This window comes from Spodoptera frugiperda, chromosome 30 (assembly GCF_023101765.2).
Source record: "Spodoptera frugiperda isolate SF20-4 chromosome 30, AGI-APGP_CSIRO_Sfru_2.0, whole genome shotgun sequence".
NCBI lineage: Eukaryota > Metazoa > Arthropoda > Insecta > Lepidoptera > Noctuidae > Spodoptera > Spodoptera frugiperda.
This window is the reverse complement of record NC_064241.1, coordinates 1731542-1752500: the sequence shown is the minus strand read 5'-3', so window position 1 is coordinate 1752500 and position 20959 is coordinate 1731542. Positions and strand designations below refer to the sequence as shown.

Below are 20959 nucleotides of genomic sequence, written 5' to 3'. Positions count from 1 at the left end.
CAGTTGTGTATATATATTTTATATTACATTTTACTAAAGTACCTATTACAGTTTGGTTAGTGTCCAAAGGTTGGAAGCCAGTGCTGAAGTTTTCATAACCTCGGGTGCCATTAATTACAACGGCACTCATATCCTTCAGACCGGAACATACTGCTTTTTGGCAAAAATAAGTGTGTTGCTGGAACTTCCACGGCTCAGTGGCTTTTAACAAAAATACATTAATGTTATATAATTTTAGTATTGTTGTAGGTTTCTATTTAATTCGTATTTAGGTTACATGTTACTTTTTATTATTTTAATCAATCTTTGGAATGCAAGCGTGGTGATTTATGCTTAAACCTTCTCCGTGTGAGAAGGGCTTTGGTAAGCAGTGGCCTCTTATAGGCTGATGATGTATGATGTTGGAATTTACTGTTAGTTTTGTGGCAAGAGTGAAATATGTGAACAATTTTTTGGACTGGATTCCTGGAAGATAAAAGCGTCGAGTACATAATATTATTACGAAATTCATGTAACATAATTATTGACCTATCAGTTCAATGTAAAATAAATTGTATTCGGGAGATAAAACTCATTTGACTCAATTGTGTAAACAATATAACGATTGCAGTTTTATTACTCTTAACTAGCGGTTGATATAAATATGTATGTGTAGGTAATGTCCGAAAATAGACAAACGACCCTACCATTAAAAAAGAAACAATCGCACAGAACAATTAGGTCAGTACAGTACAGAAATTTATTCAAAGTGAAAATCCTAAAACAGCAACCGAATTCTCGTAATTTAGAAACAATTGACTTCCAAATCATTAAATCGAACCCTAAATGGCGGTACACGTACAAACAACGGAAAATGAGGATTCGTGATACGTAAGGTATAACTGGCGTTTGGATAGACAATTGTCATTTAAATCCACCAAAATGAATCGTTTCGGGTACTAGTCTCTACGGGGGTGCCATAAAACCACAGCGTAAAAAAACTCAACTGAAAATTAACGTTGATCAAGAAAATTTGTTCGCATTTCTCTATCCTGTGACGCATCTGACGTCCTAGTCAGGTAGCGCTCCCAACTTTCAGTATCCAACTAGCCTCGGGGGAGAGTAGACGTTGCTCGCGCGATTTTGCCGCCTAATTCCAAATTCGAATTCGAATCGTTCCATGATAACGTCTTTAACATGTTGATATAACGTCTTTTCGTTTGACAAGTTTGAATTGTTTTTTTATTTAAATAAGTGTGCAGTGATTTTTGTATTTTATATTTAAAGTGAAAAATGTTGGCCCAAGGAGTAATGAAGTTTTTATGTTTATTAGTGACATTTTTTGGAGGTGAGTTTTCCTTTTCAACGTGAATTTCGATAAAAAATATTGTCTTTTTAAATTGGCAATTTGATGTCATTAATTTTGTTTTGAAAAAGCGGGAAATCGAATTACGTCGACGTTCTTTTTTTATTAATGAATTCTTTCCTGGAACTAATGAATTGACGATCCATTTGGTTTCTGATAATGGAGTGAGCTAAAGAGGTTTCTTTTTTTTTAATGCGTTTTGAAATTCGAACATTATTCTCTTTGTCGATTCGACGAGTGATTACATTGTTTCTGTTGTTTATCGGGTTCCGGATTTGATTTTGAATTTTCGTTTGTGAATCGATTTTATGCAAAATCAGCTTTATTCCTTTGGATTTAGAATCGTGCTTAAATCTAATTTTGAAGGGCTTCCTCGTTGATTGAGGTGACAGTTTATGCTGATTATCTTTTCCTTTGATAATAATATTCTTGTCGACTGGCAATATTTGTCAATGACATCTATATTATCAAGTTCTTGAAACAAATAAAGCGACTACTTTTATGAAGTTTCTAGACGAGTTTTTATAGGTGAAGCTAGAGATTTTAATTAAAAAATATACTTAATATTGCTTGTATTGAAAGCTAAACTATTCCTTATTTCTAACCAAATAAGTTCTAAAGGACATTTAAATCTACAGTTATGAATAATTATACGCATTTTCTTTTATAATGAAATTGAAGACTAATTAGTCAGTTATAAAAAGTTTCATTTTAATTAGCATTCGAATTGAAACTTTATATGCTAGTAATTAATTTACATTAACATTTTTTAAACCAGTTTGAATTTTTATAATAGAACTCATAAAAATATAATTTTACTTGATATTGTATTACAGTGAAAATTAATGGAAGAAAAATTATTCATTGTTTTTAATGTTATTAATTGAGGGTATTTTTAAATAATTCATTTGATATTACAATGAAACTAGGTTGAATAAAGATTGAACCTATTGAGAACAAAATTAATGAAATGGTAATTAATGCTATAAAGTAATGTTTAATTTTTCGTTTATACGTTGGAGCAACTATAAAGAGGTTTTAATAAGGCTGATCTGATTTAAAAAACACACTTACGTAAGTATATTAAAAAAAAAACAATTTATTTGTAACATTAACATTACCGTGTCTAATTTAAGTCTTTGACTGCCAATAGAAAACTGTTAAAGGTACTGTTGATGACTGTGATAAATGATATTCATTTCTGTAAGTAGGTTATAAATAACACTTTTACACGTCAATATTTCAAATAGCTAGATGAGACCTGTGTCCTATTTAACACCGAATATCGTAATAACAACTTAAAAATCAAGACCCCAGATTAAAAATATAAAAAATCAAAATGGCCGAATGTTACATGTTACGTAGTCGCGAGGCAACGATTGGCCGGAACATGGCCGGTTATTGGAATGCTCCCAATGCTCGTGATAACTTCACTCCCAAGATATGTACGTGTAGGTGTTACCCACATATATATACGATTAATCGAGCTGCTATTCGATTACTGGATGGAAAGTGGTTAGAAGAAAAACGGTTTTAGCATTTTTAATTTTTACCCGACTTTGCAAAGAGGAGCAGGGTCTTAATTCGGCTGGTATGTTTTTCATTTTGTTTACAACAGAATACTTTATAATGGTAACGATTATGCTAATTAATTATGACTGAAAGTGATGGCATACACCTTTAACTATAACACATGATTTTTTATCTATATTAAAAATAATATGTAATTATAAATGAAATCTTTAGCGTAGCTGCGAACACTGGTGACGGAAAAAGTGTCATATTAAGTGTGGGAGCACCATGCTTAGGTACGAATGGGCCGGCTCGAACGGAGTGATACCGCGGAATCACAGAAAACCGACGTGATCTAACGCTTGTGTTATGTGAGTGAGGTTACCGGAGGCCCAATTACCTCCTAACGCCTTTGGTGCTTCGGGTGTCCATCTGCTCGTTTACTGGCTCACCTATACCATAAAAAAAACTTATCAACAACTGAAATAATAATGTTGGATACAAAGTTACTAAGAAGATGCTTGCTATAACCATAGCTATGTTTCTGTTATAAGATATTGAAGTATTGTATAAGATTCGTTGATTATTGATCACCTTGTGTTTGAATTTTAAGAGCGCCTGTTAAGGAAAATCGTAAAGTGTCATGGGATTTGTAATTTTGAATCGAAGGAAAATGTTTCCAGATTTTACATAAGTATATTATGTTCATAGTCGTTGTTTACTGTATAATATCTCATATTCGTGTAATTCTAAGGGATATGCAGAGAAGTGACCTTCCACAGATATGTATATTTAGTAATTGTTTTTTGTTATCAATATTAGCTTCTGCCGCCTGTTTTGCCTACGTTGCCGTGCGATTAAAAGTATTCTATCCATGATCCATATGTCAGTTCATACTCTGTTTGTATACCAAATCCATCAAAATCCATTCAGTAGTTTCTGCGTGATTGACGGACGAACATCCAAACAAAAAAACTTTCCCATTTATAATATTACTGTGATAGTATGATTCTAATAATTCAAACTGATTTTGAAATAATGTAATGTGCTATTAATGAAGTCAAAAAGCCCAACAGTATTCATAAGTGCTAAATAGTGGGATTAGCGCTTTCAAATCCTCATGTTGAAATGATTAGGGGAAAGTGGGGTAATTGGGAACACTTAACTTTAAAGGCAAAAAACACAGTATTTTCTCTTAAAAAAGGAATCAACTTTTATTAAAACTTAAACATTATTTATCTGTCTGCTTATAACAGAAAAAATATTTTTTAATAATCAACTTTTTATTAGAAATATTAGCAAAAATAAAAAACATTACCGTTCCTATTTACCCGACACCCTATGGGGTAATTGAGATCAGCCCGTGGAGCAAATGAAAACAGTATTTAGAAGTGGTAATTCGAACTGGGGTAGTTAAAAATGGCACAGAGAACAGTTATAAATAACTAAAATATATTTTCGCGACACATATCACACACGTAACCTTCGCTGGTCTCTCTGGAAGGGCATTGCACATGTGCCCAAAGCTTTATCGTGGTCATATAAATCTGATATTTGAACTGGTGGTGTCTGGTTCAGTCTGGCAGCATCAACGTCTCGCCTCATCTAAAAAAAATTGTATTGTAATAAAAATATAAAAACAAATTGTAAATTTGTTCGTTCCCAATTACCCGCCACCCACCGTTCCTAATTACCCGCAGTCGACAATTTGAATAAAAATCGTCGCGACTTTCGATAGCGTTTTAAGTGAATCCTATAACACGTAAAATTTTAAAACTGATTATCCATGAAATAAACTTACGAAATATGGTGTCATTGTACTCACAAATATGACATTTGCATCTAATGTATGAAAACACAAAATTTATAACAAAAATGCAATAAAAACATTTTGACTCACCGTGTCAAGATGCGTGCATCCTCCAGTTCCCACTGTCGCTTGCGCACTTAGGGGCGGGGGAAGCATACCTCGAATAGCCGCGAGACGGGATACGGGGAGGGGAAGTGGGACTTATCAACGTGTTCCCAATTACCCGCCGTTCTCAATTACCCTACCTTCCCCTACTACCTAAAATACACATCCAATTATCATTTACTGGGAACTACTTAATGAAGAATTGTATTCGTTTGATGAAATTAATTAATAATTGACATAATTAATTATATAATGTTTCGTAAATATACAGGTATTTATAAATCCAGGACATACTATAAATAATTAATCTGAAATCAGAATTTTAACCACTGGTGCAGATTGTATTGTTATTATTGATAAAAAAATCAAAGAGTCATTGAAACTTTAAGTACCTGAAATTAATAATTTGGAGACCTTGAGTTTAGCAAAAGTTCTTGAAACTACGTACTTGAATATTGAAGGAATCTTTTAGGTTTTTTTATGGTATAAGCCGGTAAGCTGGTTAGGTATTTAAGGTTTGTTGTGGAATCGGGCATTGGGAAGATTAGGGGTAATTGGGTCTCCGGTAACCTCTCTCACTCAACGAAACACACGTCGGTTTTCTGTGAGGCTGTGGTAACACTCCAGTCCAGCTGGTTCATTCGTATCGAAGCATAGTTCCCCACATTTAAAGGTGCCAAATGTTTATATTGTTTACTTACGGGAACAAAATAATAGGCCTTAGTACGAGTTCGTCTCGTCTCAATTTCGTTAAACTTAACGTTTAACTAACTCTCACTAAGCCCTCTGTTACAAATAGTTACTTAACAAAATAAAATAATATCTGTTATGTTTACAAAAACACTTATAATCTGAACGTTGTTCATGGTCGAATAAAATGATAAAACTTAATATACATAAATTAGTAGCAAAATAAATATATTATTATACACATTATCAATGTTTCATTTAAAAATATGATCTAATTGAGTTGTTTTACGATTTGTTATTGTAATTATGTTAACAAGTGATTCTACAATTGGGCAAAATATTATCAGGAGTTTGAGATTCTTAGAAACATTATGTTAGTAGTAGAGAAGTAATTAATGTGTAGGAGGTATTTGATAGTTTGGGAAATAACAAATGTTATGTTAAAATTAATATCTTACATATTTATTCTGTATTATTATAGTAAAAAAGCCTATGTGTTATCTGAGATAAATCAGTATATCTCTGTGGCAAATTTTACTCAGAACTATTCGGTAGTTTTGCATAAGAACATAACAAATGTGACAAATACAAACATATTTTTACAGAACTAGCTGCTGCCAGCGAAAAGTAAGAGACCTATGTGTTATGTGTCGATTATGGTCTATAATCGACACTCAATCCAAATTTCATCTTGATCCTTTCAACCATTTAGACGTGAAGGAGTAACAAATAAACAAACAATTATACAAACAAACTTTCGCATTTATAATATTAGTTGAATAATCTTTGTGATAATGAGTTTTTAGTATAAATTGCGATAGCATATTTCTTCAAGACATTTTCAACTAAACTGTTTTGTATTGAAGTTCATATTGCAATGAAGCATGATAATTTGGGGTAGCTTGACGTGCCAGTACGTTTCTTTGCTTCCAACTTCGAATTGAGTTGAAACCTTCTGATTCTAAGTAAACGTTAACCACTATTTTGTATACAATATTGAATGTATAATATAGAATATCTTATTACGAGTCACTCCTTATTGTAGTGCGCGTGAATAAATACGTAGTTTATGTAAATTTCCCAGATAATATTGTTGTTACCATTATTATAATAATATAAAGTTTTAACAATAAATTTTTGTTATTGTTTTAAATAAATAAGTATTGTGTTTAACGTATAAATTCGAATCGTTTTTACATGTGTGAACTGCGACATGTAAAACAATTTCTTTTTTATTGGCCATGGGAAAGTATTGGAATACAAGTTTTCAAAATTCGAACCCGGAATTGAAAACCTAATTAAATATCATCCGACCTACTCAACTATAAAAAAAGAAGAAAGAATTATACAATTTTTGAAACTGGCAACCCGTTTCAGTGTGGTAACAAGACGTGTCTCAGAATTAATTGAAAGAGCTCTATGCTGTTTGTATTCGAGTCCAGCCTTTGTGAATCCCGTTTAAAAAAGTTCGCCTTTAACCAATTTTCTGAATAAGTATTGAATTTGAATAATACTTTAAGACTCAGGAACTGGGTGGTTTTTAGTCAGTAAGAGTCTGATACTCCCTCGCCTCGCCCAAGGCGAGAGAAGTCGTTGGATGATTATCCGCCCTTGAAAAAGACTCAGTTTCCTTTAGTTTGACTATGTATAATGTACACATACGAATTGTAGTGTGAGTCTGTGTTACAGTAGTATGAGTGTGTGTCATAGTAATGTGAGTTTGTGTCATAAAAGAGTGGTCTACTTAACTTTCATTGCCGAATATAGGGTCACTGGTTTAATTTTCGGGTGGAGAAAAGATATATTGAATGTTTCATCAAACATTAGTCATAGTATAGAGTATAACAAAGGACTAATATCACAGCTGGCGAGCTTGTAAACTCAATCACGGTTATAAAAAGTCTTAGTTTGGACTGCGGAACTAAAAAGGAACCCTATTCTATTTATACATGGTCCAATTTTGTTTTCCAATTTATGCCAGATGGTATTCGTCTACCATTCATCATTCAGTCATTCGGATTAATTACTGAAATATAAAATTCTAGTTTAATCAAGTTGGGAATTATAGAACTACGTTCGTTTCTACTTCTGTACCAAGGTACTGTTAACGAGGATCACATGAAACAATACATAACTAGTATAAACTGACCGTCGAATGTGGGGAAAGATCATAGAAAATGAGACCAAGGTTTACTGGATTGTATAACTTGATGTGCGGCTGTCTGTATACGTAGAGTAATAAAACGTCGACTAGTTACTGGTTTATGCTCGTGTTTAAGACACTTTTGTTATTAAGTCGGGTTGTAAACAGGACTTGGGAGTATGTGAGTATTGCAATCTTGGGTACATGTAAAATCGAGTCACATATCAAGATGTTTGATTAAATAGGGTGATTTAAACTGCCCTGTCTATGACAAAATTAATAATTATGACAAAACCTATGATCCTGTTGATAGTATAAGGAAGTCCAAGATAGCATAGCATTCGGTTAACTATTGAAAAGTTGTTAACAAAAATATGTTGCGTTTGAACGTCTACTTACTGATTTAAAGGATAAATTATACAAATCACCATACATTTTTTTAGGGGGAAAATCAGTCATGTCCTCTCGCACCTAGATTGAGGCAAGAGTGATGCGTTCCTACTCCTGCTCTCTAAGCCGGAGCTGGTAACCCATTAGGTAATCTGCAGCTCCGGGTACATGTATAACCTGCCACCTGTCTCCCATGGGGTTAGGCAGAGACTATGAAACGCCAATTGCTAGGAATCTTCCATAAAGAAACCCTACAATTTATTCTTATAAATTTTCTTAATTTTTATCTTGATGTGGAGGTTCCAAAATAGTACTAAGAAAATTTTCCATAATTGATGTTTTTTTCTGGAAGTAGATTGGAGTTTTAATTATCCATCTCACATTTCTTCAGTAGGTAATTTTCTTCATTCGTTTAAAAATATATTAAGGCCAATTACTAAGGTTCACATTCCTCGGTTTCGTCTTATTTCAAAGAATTTGCGTTTTTCTGTAAATTAAGTGAAAGTGACATCTATTAGGAGGTCTTTGTAAAAGTCAATACGTTTTATAGTGCTTTTAGACTTTATTGAAAGAAAAAATAGACATAGTTGTAGCAAAGGTCAGTTTGTTTTATTTTTAACTTTGGCTTTATTGGCAAAGGGTAGATACTGCTTTTTTTAGAAATCAAAAGTACCCTTGCATGCATGAAAAGACTGATGACTGTTGATGAAGCGAATGAGGTAAGATTCGTAGCAATTGGTGTTCCATTGTCTCTGTCTATCGCCATGGAAGACAGGCGTGAAGTGTAGGTACATATGTATGTTTTTTTAGACAAGGCACACATTAATCATTTGTTTAATACCTTTGTCTTTTGTGTTGTGAGTGTGTTTACAAACATACCTACTAGTTGATATAAACACGATAATCAGACCCGGAACAACAATTCGTAGATCTTATATTATTGATTATGTTAGTTTAGGTTATATAAAAACTTCTAGATCGACAAGGTAGACACTGACAGTATTTTAATCTAGTTTTTCCATCTGTTTCAGTGCGCAATAGAAAACGAACGGTTCAATAATTTATTCATAGTAGCGCTAAGTAGAGTTTCTAGTTTGGAGTGAAATGACACTAGATCTTAGTAGTGAATTCTGGTCAAATGGTATTCAAACTTGGTATTTAATGTGTATTTTGATGAGTCATTTAGTTTATAATTATACAAGTATATACTGTAGGGATTATGAAAAAGGGTGATAAAAAGGTTTGGTAATAAAGAGCGAATTACAACTCGTACTTTGTGTGACACGTGTCACTTTTCATAATTTTTATTACCTTTTAGTAGTATCCTTATTTATTTTTGACACTTGGTTAATACATTTTAAAATATTAAATTATAAAAAAATTAAATAGCCCACTGGTAACTGGATAAATCCAAGACACGAATCTCCGGACAATACACGCCGTGTCCAGAAGTACTGCGTTCTGCATCAGGTCCTTGACCCAACCATCTAACATTAGCATACTCAGGCGTTGGTCAAGGCTTTTGGCTATGAGCACTATTGGCAAATACGACTATTGGTGCAATGATTGCTTAATTTACATCCCAGATGTGGCTAACTTCATGAGCTAAATCATCTTCTCGACATGTGGCATTGTTATATCGATTAGTATCAATCGTGATCGTCCCATTGCAGGGTAAAGGCCTCCCTACCCTCCTTCCACTCCTCTCTATGTAAAGTTTTTTGCGGCCATGCCTTATCCTATAGGTAGATTTGTACATATTAAATATATCTTCCTTTGTGGATTGTGATGTGTGGGTTTCCAAGAATTTGGATACAAAAAGTTCTATAATAATTTTACTCCGAAGTCTTGGCGTTACCAACTCCCCAACCAATGTAGCAGTTATTGCGTAGGATAACTTTAAAATAATATTACATATTAAGTAATTTGAATAGTCTTTTCAATAGGCTCACCACCTATTACATGGGACTTACAACATAAATTGTGAAAAGTGGGTGTACACAGTGGCATTACGTGCCATAATGTGCACCGCTGCCAACCCCTTCGAGGATTGAAGGCGTGGCGATATGAATAGTCTTTTCAAATCTTTAAACAATTAAAATCCAAATAATTATTCAAAGAAAAGGATACTATTCATAAATGAAAAGTGCCCATTTAAAAGACTAGACAGCCATGTAAAAATAACGGCGACCCAGTATACTAATACTCATAAATATTCATTTGAAACCGTTACCTGAACTAAAACCTTTTTAAAGCGCTTTATGAAACCATAATGCGGATGGAACTCCGGGGTTAAGTTGGTAGATAAATAGAGAATGCAAAATCGTATAATTTTGACTCGTATGTATTTATGTACTATGAACAATTGGTCATTTTTGGTTGGTGGCTATAATCTTGGTGTCCCGGGGGCTTACGACGCCCGGTTCTCATGCATGAGGGTTCAAAATCTAGTTATATGTACTTTCTAAGATTATCTAAGCACCAAACACAAAAACTGGTGAAGGGAACATTATGAGGAAGTCTGGGGTTATAATTTCGCATTGTATAACTCAATAGTACAAAAAAATCGCTTACGCTCTTTGCAAGGCATCGATATTATATTGTGTTGAAATTAAGGGATAATGAAATGCATAGGGATTCTCGACCGTAGATTTGGTGGAGAAAAAATAAAATGTTTTAAATATTTTGACTTAGTAATATAGTAACTAGAATTTAACGCAGTGGCAGTAATTTTTGTATCAAATTCAAGCAATAATCCTCAATGTCCAATATTAACTAAATATTTAGGTTTGATATCTTTACGAACCACAGTATTGACAAGGCTTTTTACCGGACTGCCAAGGAAGGGTTATGTTTTTCGCGCGTATCTTGTATGTATGAGCATAATATTCTTTATTACCTCATTTCTTCGAAACGGCTTGATGGATTTCGACAATCAGGGCATCGTTGGATTCGTCTTAATTACCCAAGTGTTCTTAGATATGTGACGTAAAACAAAAACCAACATGGCGGCCGTGAGGCGCCCTAGATAGAAATAAAAAATATATATATTTGCTACAATATGGGTATCAAATTAAAGAGCTCATCATGAGGATTCCAAAATGGTATATCACTAACATATAGAAAAAAAAATACTATGTGCAATTATGTTCTTTATTATCCAAACTAAATACGCGCTACGCGACGCGATTGACTAGCGGTTTCTGAACTTAAAAGTGAAAAGTGATAATAAAAGTACGTCTAAACTAAATTATTTACAATGAATTTATTTATAAATTATATTATAACTAACTAAAAAGTGTTAAATAAAAATAAATAAATCGGGACCCATTAAATAAAATAGACTAAAATCATTCAATATGGGTCCCGACTGTTACACTCAATTATGTTTCGCATAAGATTATTATTTTTTGTGTATTGATTATGAAATTATTTAATTTTGTGGTAATAGCATTGCTATCTACACTTTTAGACTAAGCTTGTTTTTTACTTTTCAGTTTTTATTTAAAGTGTTTTTAAAGCAGTCGGGTTTTTTAATTTTTTTAATTTATTTATTATTCAATGGAATTCTGTAAGGACCTATATAAATCAATTATTATATTCTCAGGCATGCCGAACTAATTTTTCATTCTTTGTTCATTGAAAACGATATCCATTAAATCATTATAATCTTCTAGTCACCTCTCAGTGTCGGCCCTACGTCATGGAAAAGGATTACATCGTCAAGCCTTCATCTCGATCTCTTGAAAACGTTGAACGAAGCTACTGAACTTATATTTGTAAACGTTTGTGTTATATACTGGTTAAAGTCAACATTATTTATTTCAAATAGACCAGGACTTTTGAACATCAAAGTAAATATTTACACTTTATGTACAAAAACACAATGGTGGACTTAATGCCAGTTTGGTATTCGCTAACAGTCAACCTGTCAAAAATATAATAATATTAAAAATATCTGTCTGTCGGTCAGTTCTCTACTGAAGCTATTTGCTCGTTTCAAAATGTAGATTCCTATGGAGAAGAATGAGGAAGAAACTCCATGTTTAATTGTAATTTACTCTAGTTTATGATCTGGACTATATACCAAAACTAGAGTAATCGAAAAAACTATACATAATATACATAGGTATAGTTATAGGTTACTCTTTTGCAAAAAATAGGAGAAACTATTTGTTAAAAAGACAAATGATAATATTTTAATAATTAACACATTAAACGCCATGGGGGGCAAAAATGACCGGCGCTAGCGGAGGATTTGCTTTCAACAGATTTTTGTTGGCAGTCAAAGTATTAAGAGTAGACTAACTTGTCATCCATGTATTTTGTGAATGTTGTGTTTGTCAAGTAATATTTAACACAAAGGCTATTTATTAACATCTGTGCTTGTATACCTAATGTAAATGTATGTGTAACAATTGTAGACAAAACAATAAATAAATAAGGTTCACAATAAAATTCTTGGTCACATTATTTCGATTGCTTCAACTATGTGAAAACAATGTAACACCAATATTGAGTCAAAGAAAAAATAACCTTGAGGACAAAAGCTTTATAAATGTTAATTGTCGAAGCGATCGAATCAGTTCATTGTATTACATTCTGAAACCTTTTAAATATGGCACGTGTGACAGAATTGGATACAAAACATATTTCCATGAAAAATATATATTATTATGTTATAGATATTTTGGTATACAAGAAAAATAATAACAATAAAATAAACATGATATATAATTTTTATTTCCTTCTTCACGCCTGTCTCCCATGGGGGTTGGCAGAGACAGTCTTTCGTTTCATCAACAGTTATCAGTCTTTTCGTGCATGCTCGTCGGTTAAAGGTACTTTTAATTTGGCCCTTCTTTAATTTATCGTCAATCTGGGGCCTTAGTCTGCTATTACAATTGTGTCAGAATGGTCGATCACTGAGCAGTGCAAGAGGGATGGAGCTATACAACCTACATAGTCCTCTATATGTTTTTACTTCCTGTTTGACAGAAAGAAAGAGAGAGAGAGAGAGGGACATCAGTAACACAGAAAACTAGTATTAGAACTTGAAACGGAATATTTACCATGTTTTTCTATTTCTATGAGTTTCCGATATTTCGGCACTGTTGCAAGCGCCATGATCACAGATCAACTGGAAAGTATAGAAAAACATGGTAAATATCCCGTTTCAACTTCTAATACAAGTACCTATTAGTGATCATGTCAGTTTAAAAACTTATAACACAGAAAACATCTAGAAAAAATGTTTTATTGCCATTGCAACATTACTTTTGTAATACATTTTGTTATAATAACGGATTTCCCACAATTCATAAACATGCATGTCAAAATAAACATGGTCAATGAAACCACAAAAATCCCCTGTATAAAATACATGGTACCACTAACCACTGGTACATAGTATTTTAGTGGAATACTATGTATTCAATGTACACAAAAATAAATAACTCATATTATTATTTACTTGCCAAATGTAAGTTTATGTGTATTCGTCCATATAAATAGATGAACATTTATTTTATTCGCGGAATTTTAACTAGTTTGTGTTATTCTTTGCTTTAGCGTTAAATTAATAGCTTGTTTTAGTTTGAATTAGATACTATGTCCAGTGTACTGGACTATGAGTATATTAGCATGTTCTACATCTGATTAATATTATTAATGCGAATGTTAATGAGTTTGTGTGTTTGTTACTCAACCACGTCAAAATGGCTGAAGGGATGGGGATGAAATTTGGAACAGAGGTATTATGGTCTGGAATAACATATAGGATACTTTTTATCCCACAAGATTGCGGGTGAAACCGCTGGCAGATGGTTTTTTTAAGGGGGGGAAATCATCCAATGGCTTCTCTCGCCTTGGGTAAGGCGAGAGCGCTAGGCAGAAAATAAAGTCTAAAAAGTTTGCTAAAAACTACACTAACAACTACAATAACAACATTCCAACCATATTGTCTAAGATTTGAATAAATAGATCACATAATATACTAGAGTTTCTGTCCAGTACATAGACGAAATCTATTTATAGAGCAGACTGTCAAATAATATCCGAGTAATCACAGTCAGTGGCCACATCGTTAAGGATATTAATTTGGATGGTGATGTCCCTTTCACATTAAACCTCTCTTTCCCCCGGGAAGCGTCTAGAGAGAATTCTCTAACCAATCTGTTATACTGCCATACTCTTAGGATTTACGTGAAACACTTTGTGGTATATGTAATTATTATATTCGAGGAATAGTTTTATAGCAATTAGAGCTGAAAGATATAATATTTAATATTCAAACGTTTGCTTTTGACTAGCGTTTAAGTCATACGAGATTTGATTTGAGAGTATCAATATTCAGTCGTGGCTTATGTTTTTTATGGCAAAGTTATCATACATAAAATTGTATATACTTTTTTTTGAGGGAAAAATTATCCAATGACTTCTACTTCCTACTTTTTCCGCATAGGGTGATGAGACATCCCTCTCTCCTCACCGTGTCAGACTCTCACTGACTAAAAAACATCCTGTTTCTATAAAAAGTAAAACAGGAATAGTCCTGTTCTTCGAGTAGGAGCCCCGGTATCCCGCTAGGTAGTTCGCAGCAGAGGGTCGGAAATTCCATGAACTTACTTGAAAATTTTATATACAAATATCATTACACTGTACTTATGCCATCTTATGGGAGGCAAAAACATCACATCAATTTTGCAGGATTCTCAGAACCAACTACGGATAAAAATTCTCGCAATTCCATAATCAATCCAATTGCCATGTTTCGAAACGCCTACATTAGATTGCTATGGAAAAAGTGGATGTACTAGGACTGTTCTGCTAACCCCCTCGGGGCATAGAAATGTAGTTGTTTTACAAGATGGATCGTTTAGCTTTTGAGATGGATCACTTCAATTAGTAAAAGTAAAACGTCTCTATTGGACTCCAAAAAGGTCATATTTCTTACTGATTTCGTTACCTACATTCTACGCGTTTTCGAAGCTTTACAAACATAAAATCGAATTAGAGTTTTTCTGCTTATCTGTACATGTGAGTTTATTAGAGTACCTTTGGATTTAATTTGACTTAGTTCTTGAGTTATTTCAAGATGTGTTTGATTTTAGAAAATCGTATGAGTTGTGGAAATGTTAATTCAAATTATGATACAGCTTTAATAGTTCGTAGGCGTGATAGTACAACATCATGTAGGTACCAAAGTCAAAATCAAATCAAAGTTAAATCATTTATTTCAATTAAACCATATATTTAGGTACTTTTGTCGTCAACAAAGAAAGAAATAAATAATAATCTGTCAGTCTGTCCGTCAGTGAAGCTAGGTGCTCGTTCCCAAGTGTAGCTTCGGATGGAGAAGAACGAGCAAAAAGCTCGATTCGTTGCTCTTTTCCTTTCCTAAATTTCGAATTCAAATAAGCTAAAAGTTTGAAAAATATTCAGTATAGCTTTTGCCCGCGACTTCGTTCGCGTGGAATAGTGACTTCCGGCAAATTTTTGGTTTTAACCACATAGTTCCCGATCTCGCGGGATCTCTTCAAAAATGAGATGTGGAAGATATTCCAGGGAACTCTTCAAAAATCAACATAATGAGCTCTGCGTTTGAATTTAATAGATGTATACTCACTTAGGGCATTGAAAAAATAGTTTAAAAACGGACTTAAACTAACTTAAAACTAAAGAAAGCTACGAATTACGAATTTATAAAAATTAAAAAAGAAACTATATTACAACCTATCCTCTATGCTATAATAACCAAGCTTAAACTAAATAATTTAAAAGAAACGACTTAAATCTAATCTAATTAAAAAAAAAATTAGACTTACAATTTTATTAAAAAAACTAACTACAGTAGGGTAGACTGGGTACGGTTGAAACAAAGGACGGTTGAAACAAAACGAATATCTTGCAAACCGTTGGCGGGGCAGCTAGGGGTCCAAGGAGAGAACGAAGCGGACGATAGGTCTAAACACGAATCTTAGTGTTGCGTCACTCTCCGCGCGTTTTGGCTGTTTCTAGGGGACCCTATTGTGTTTTGATAACCAAAAGTAAGTATTTTAGCTTGGAGATTTTTCCAATTATTGTCGTTTTTATTCAAGTGACAGCATTGAGGGTGCGTTGTTGTTTGAAGTGAAGCTCGCGGAATATGACATTGTGACTAATTTTTGTGTATCATTATTGTTACAATGACTAAAAAAAAAAAAAGACTAACGAACTGAATTTTACCTAAAGTAGGAGTTGGGGACGGTTGAAACATTTTTTTTGGGTACGGTTGAAACAGTGTACTTATTATTTTTTTCTTGTTTTTACACCAAATGACGTGTGAAGAGTGATCTGATTCATCTTTAAATTTGGCTTATTATCCTTATTGGGCTAATGAAAGCCAAAAATTGTTTTCTTTCAAACTTTTTTTTAAATATTATTGTTTAGTTTGCTATGTTTAAAAAACAAACAGTTGATTTTGGTTTAATTTACGTAAATTTTATATCAATGTTAAGTAATTTGTAGTTACTTAGTTTTTTGATGATTGATAATATATATTTTAAATAGTGTGCTTTAAAACATTAAAGGCTGATTAAAAATATCGTTTCAAGTATATAAATATTGAAGACTGATTACTAATGTCAAAGAGTTACTTAATTATTCTTAGATTTAAAATAAACAATTAATAAAACGTGTTGTAATATTATATTTTGTATTATTTGCATGTGTTTCAACTGACCCCATTCACTGTTTCAACCGCCCCTGGTATGGGGACGGTTGCAACAAATCCGATTTATTTTTTAATTTGATCTACTTTTAAAAATAACACACCTGGGACTAAAAACATATTGCCTATTAGTAGACAGAAACATGCTCTTTTATTTAACACATCTTCTTCATCGCTCGGGTTATAAAAAGCAGAGCTATGGACGTTATAAGTGAAACTGTTTCAACCGTACCCAGTCTACCCTAACTACTAATAATCGATATCAAACTAAACCTACGTTAAATAGTTTAACCAAAAAACCAGGAAAACCCAACAAATAAACTTATTAATTGACAAATACAACGAAACCAATTTAGAATATACGAAACAGCAGGACCACTACAGACAAATAATCATACGACTGATAATACACTTTTTCTACGATAGTACCGAAGCGCTCGGCCGATACCCAACCAAATGAATGTAACGAAACCATAGCGCGATCTATTTCGATCCCAACGCCATTTATCGAGGATAAAGACAACTTGGATTATTTATTTATACTCCGTTCGGGCATTTTCTTTTTACTAAAAGTTTAATTATATTGATATTATTTTTTTCATACCTTTTTACTATTTATTTACTTTTTTTCTATGAATTAAAACAATAACATGAACCGAAGTCGTGTAACGATCGACATAGAATTATCTATACTCCGTTAGAGCATTTTCTTTGTACTAAATGTTTTATTATATTGATATTATTTTTTTCATACCTTTTTACTATTTATTTACTTTTTTATTTTTAAATTAAAACAATAACATGAACCGAAGTCGTGTAACGATCGACATAGAATTATTTATAAATAATTTATTTCTTATTTTTATTTTTTGATTTTTGAAATAAAAATATATCTATGTCCTTTCTAAGGTTCTAAACTATATCTGTACCAAATTTCAACCAAATCCGTCAAATAGTTGCGGAGATTAATGGTATAAGCATAGAATGTTCGACGTGATTCTTTAATTTGACATAACTTTTTTATTTATGAACCGATTGACATGAAACAAACACTAAATGTAAATTTAAGCATCCCACAATATATTCGTGAAAACCGCATCCAACTCGGATCAGCCGTTTCTGAGATTAGCGCGCACAGACGAACAGACAAACAGACAAACAGACAAACAGACAAACAGACAAAAAAAAAAAAAAGTTAATTACATTTTTGGGTTCGACATCGACATAACAATAACCCCTGCTATTTTTTTTATTTTTATTTTCAATGTACAGACAGCACTTTTCTACGATTTTATTATATGTAATATAGATTAGGTAATTAGTAGGCTCTCTTAGGTAACTAACAAAATAACAGTTAAAATTTCACACAACAAACCAAAGCAGAGAAAACGTATCACATTAATTGATTCGGCAAATTCTCTAATTGGAATATTAGAGCCATATAAAATAAATTCATCAACCAGACTCGTATTTTGCAAAATGGCTTCGTAAGCCTTCTCTCTGACTCTAATTTTGATATATTTGCTAGAATACGCCACTTTTTTGCTTAAATAAGAGGAATGTCCTTATTCGCTGTGATTTATATGTTACAGAAACTATTTTGTATGTGATGGGTAAAGGAAGGGGAGATAAAAGCAAAGAGGAGTGTTGCCCAAGTCGTAACTCAAGAGTGAATGCTAGCTTAAAAAATATTAACATAGTATTTTCTAGAAGGGTCCCTGCTTATAATATAAATCCTCAAGGGGATTGGCTGGTATGCTGTCAATTTATACCCATATATATGTTACCTGTAGGTATTATGTAAAATAGTGAGATTAATTCTTAACTAGTGAGGTATATTGGTATATTTATATAGTTAGTAGTTTAATATATATACATACATACATATTATCGTCACGCCTTTAATCCCCGTAGGCAGAGGTGCACATTATGGCACGTACTGCTACTGTACAATGTACACCCACTTTTCACAATGTATGTTGTAAGTCCCATGTAATAGGTGGTGAGCCTATTGAGCCTATAGATTAGTTTAATATAGTTTTTGATATTTGAGAATTTAATTAACATACCTACGTGCTAACAAAAAGCGAATGTGGGAGTTAATATTGTTGATATACGCTTTAAAACTTACATTTAAATTAAATATAATGCGTCCAAATATTTCGACCTAATTAATTATATAGTACTTAACTGGATTCAAATAAAATTAATGATTAATAACAAAATTATTTTCCTGTGTATTTACTTTGTATCATTTTGATTTATCGTTAAATTTTAATATTTATTTATCATACTTACCCACTGAATTAAAATTAAAACCTACAGATGCTTAATTAAAAAAATATTTTCAGATATTCGATAGAACGCATACAAAATCTATAAAAAAATCTTGAGTACTTGAGTCTAATCTAAAGGTGCTTTTCATCAGAGATGTCCTATATGCTACATTGCTGTGGATGCGTTTGGCTTCTACCAATCATACTATATTCATTGATAACCTTAGCTTAGCGCTGGCGGAAACGGGTTTCACTAAGGTATATTTTTTATATGGAAAGATGTGGATGTGTGCTATATCTACGGTCGCGAGTGGTGTAATTATGTGCAGCAGTTACTTTGCGGCGGCACAGCTTACTCGCACAGTTACATAGCTTAGTATCAATGGAAATGGTCACATAGTTTAACAGCTTAGTTATCACATCTTTGCAGCATAACTACAGGTTGAAGATACACACTGACTTCATTTAACTTATTAATAGTCCTAAAAAATAATAACAGAACTAACATTAATAAGGCATCAATAATTAAGTACAATAAAACTGTCACTACCATTTACTTACAGAATAAATACAAAGAAAAAAGAATTACCATACGCCCTAAATTACCAACGAAGGTTTTCCTCCTAATCCTCAAAGGTTACCCAGCTAGCCTGAACAGATTACCATCTTTCGTAAAATGGGTTAAGTGATATGCGAAAGCGGGTACCCATCTAATTAGCAAGGGCTCTTTTACCCCTAAAAGATTTATTTTAACAATGCTCTGTTGTGACGTACATATACACTCGTGCTTTGCCTATCCGTTCTATGGTTAAAAAGGGTCCAATTGTATCGTTGTAGCCAAATAAGACTAGAAAACTTTCGGATTCAAAGTTTTTCAAGGTGCAAAAATTGGTTGAAATGCAGTACCATTAAACCATAGCATTTTTATTGTTTTATAAGTAAACTAGTTTCTACCAGCGGTTTCGTCTTCGTTTCCCTGGGGTAAACCTATCACCTAAATCAAACATATCCTGTCTGTATACCAAATTTCATCAAAAGCCAGCTCAGTAGTTTCAGCGTAATTCATAGTGATAATAATATACGTATGGAATGTATACTATGAATAGGTATATTAGATGAAGCGGGTACAGGAATGCTAGTATAAGAGGCAGGTCCTCAGTAAGCTTAACTTAGTTAACCTCTTTAATTATATACCTTAGACGCATCTTAAACTGAAGAGTATCGAGTCAAGTCATATACCTGCTCGATTAAATTATCGATACTCACGCTCCAAGGAGTTTAATTAAAGCATGAATACATCGATAAAAATTGGACCCTTGAATTATCATCTAACTTCAGGCATTCGATGAAAATAAATAGAAATTTTCCAAATTGATCACTTTGTTGAATTCTTGTGAATTAATTACTAGTCTCTAATAAAAAAGTTTTAAAACTTATTTCAGAACAGAACGATAAAAAATAAACTAGAATACAGATTATCCGATACACATACTTTAGAAAAAACTTAAACATTTTATGTATTTATAACTAAAACTTTTTAGAATATAAAGGTCTTAGTAAAAGATTTAAAAATGAAACTCCATCGTGTTGGATGTCTAGTTCAGCCTAACTAATATTCCTGTGAACGCATGCAGCAAACCTAATTAAGCCCGTGAAAGCACGATTTCAGGTCGCGGCTTCAGAATTATCTACACACTCGTTTTCCTTTATGGGGTGAGCAGAGACGGTATAATCAGACCTAGTTTCTCCAGCATATGTAGTTTTACTACCAACAAGAATATGTGAATTTTGAGACTACGAGTGTCTTAATTGAATTAAATAATTATTGTAACACTAGCACTCGACTGCAATTGTTGTACAGAAAAGGAAATTCCTTACATTAATATTTTCTATTTTAAAATTTTGTTATGAGAAAATGTACAAATTAAAATAGCTGAGTTTTTCAAGGAAATCGTCTGGAAAATTGCTACTGTCACGC

At 32.8% G+C, this 20959-nt stretch overlaps 1 protein-coding gene across 2 annotated transcripts in view; it reads left to right on the top strand.

The window, feature by feature from the left end:
- The window catches only part of LOC118269701 (uncharacterized), a 185769-nt gene that overhangs the window by 40606 nt on the left and 124204 nt on the right, over positions 1 to 20959 (top strand). The window contains exon 1 of one of the 2 annotated variants that reach the window (XM_035584954.2): positions 1088 to 1327. The exons of the other annotated variant lie outside the window; for it this stretch is intronic. Within the exon in view, the coding sequence (XP_035440847.1) occupies positions 1273 to 1327 (55 nt within the window). The 5' untranslated portion in view covers positions 1088 to 1272. Of the gene's footprint in view, positions 1 to 1087; positions 1328 to 20959 lie in introns of those variants that run through there. 2 annotated transcript variants of the gene reach the window in all.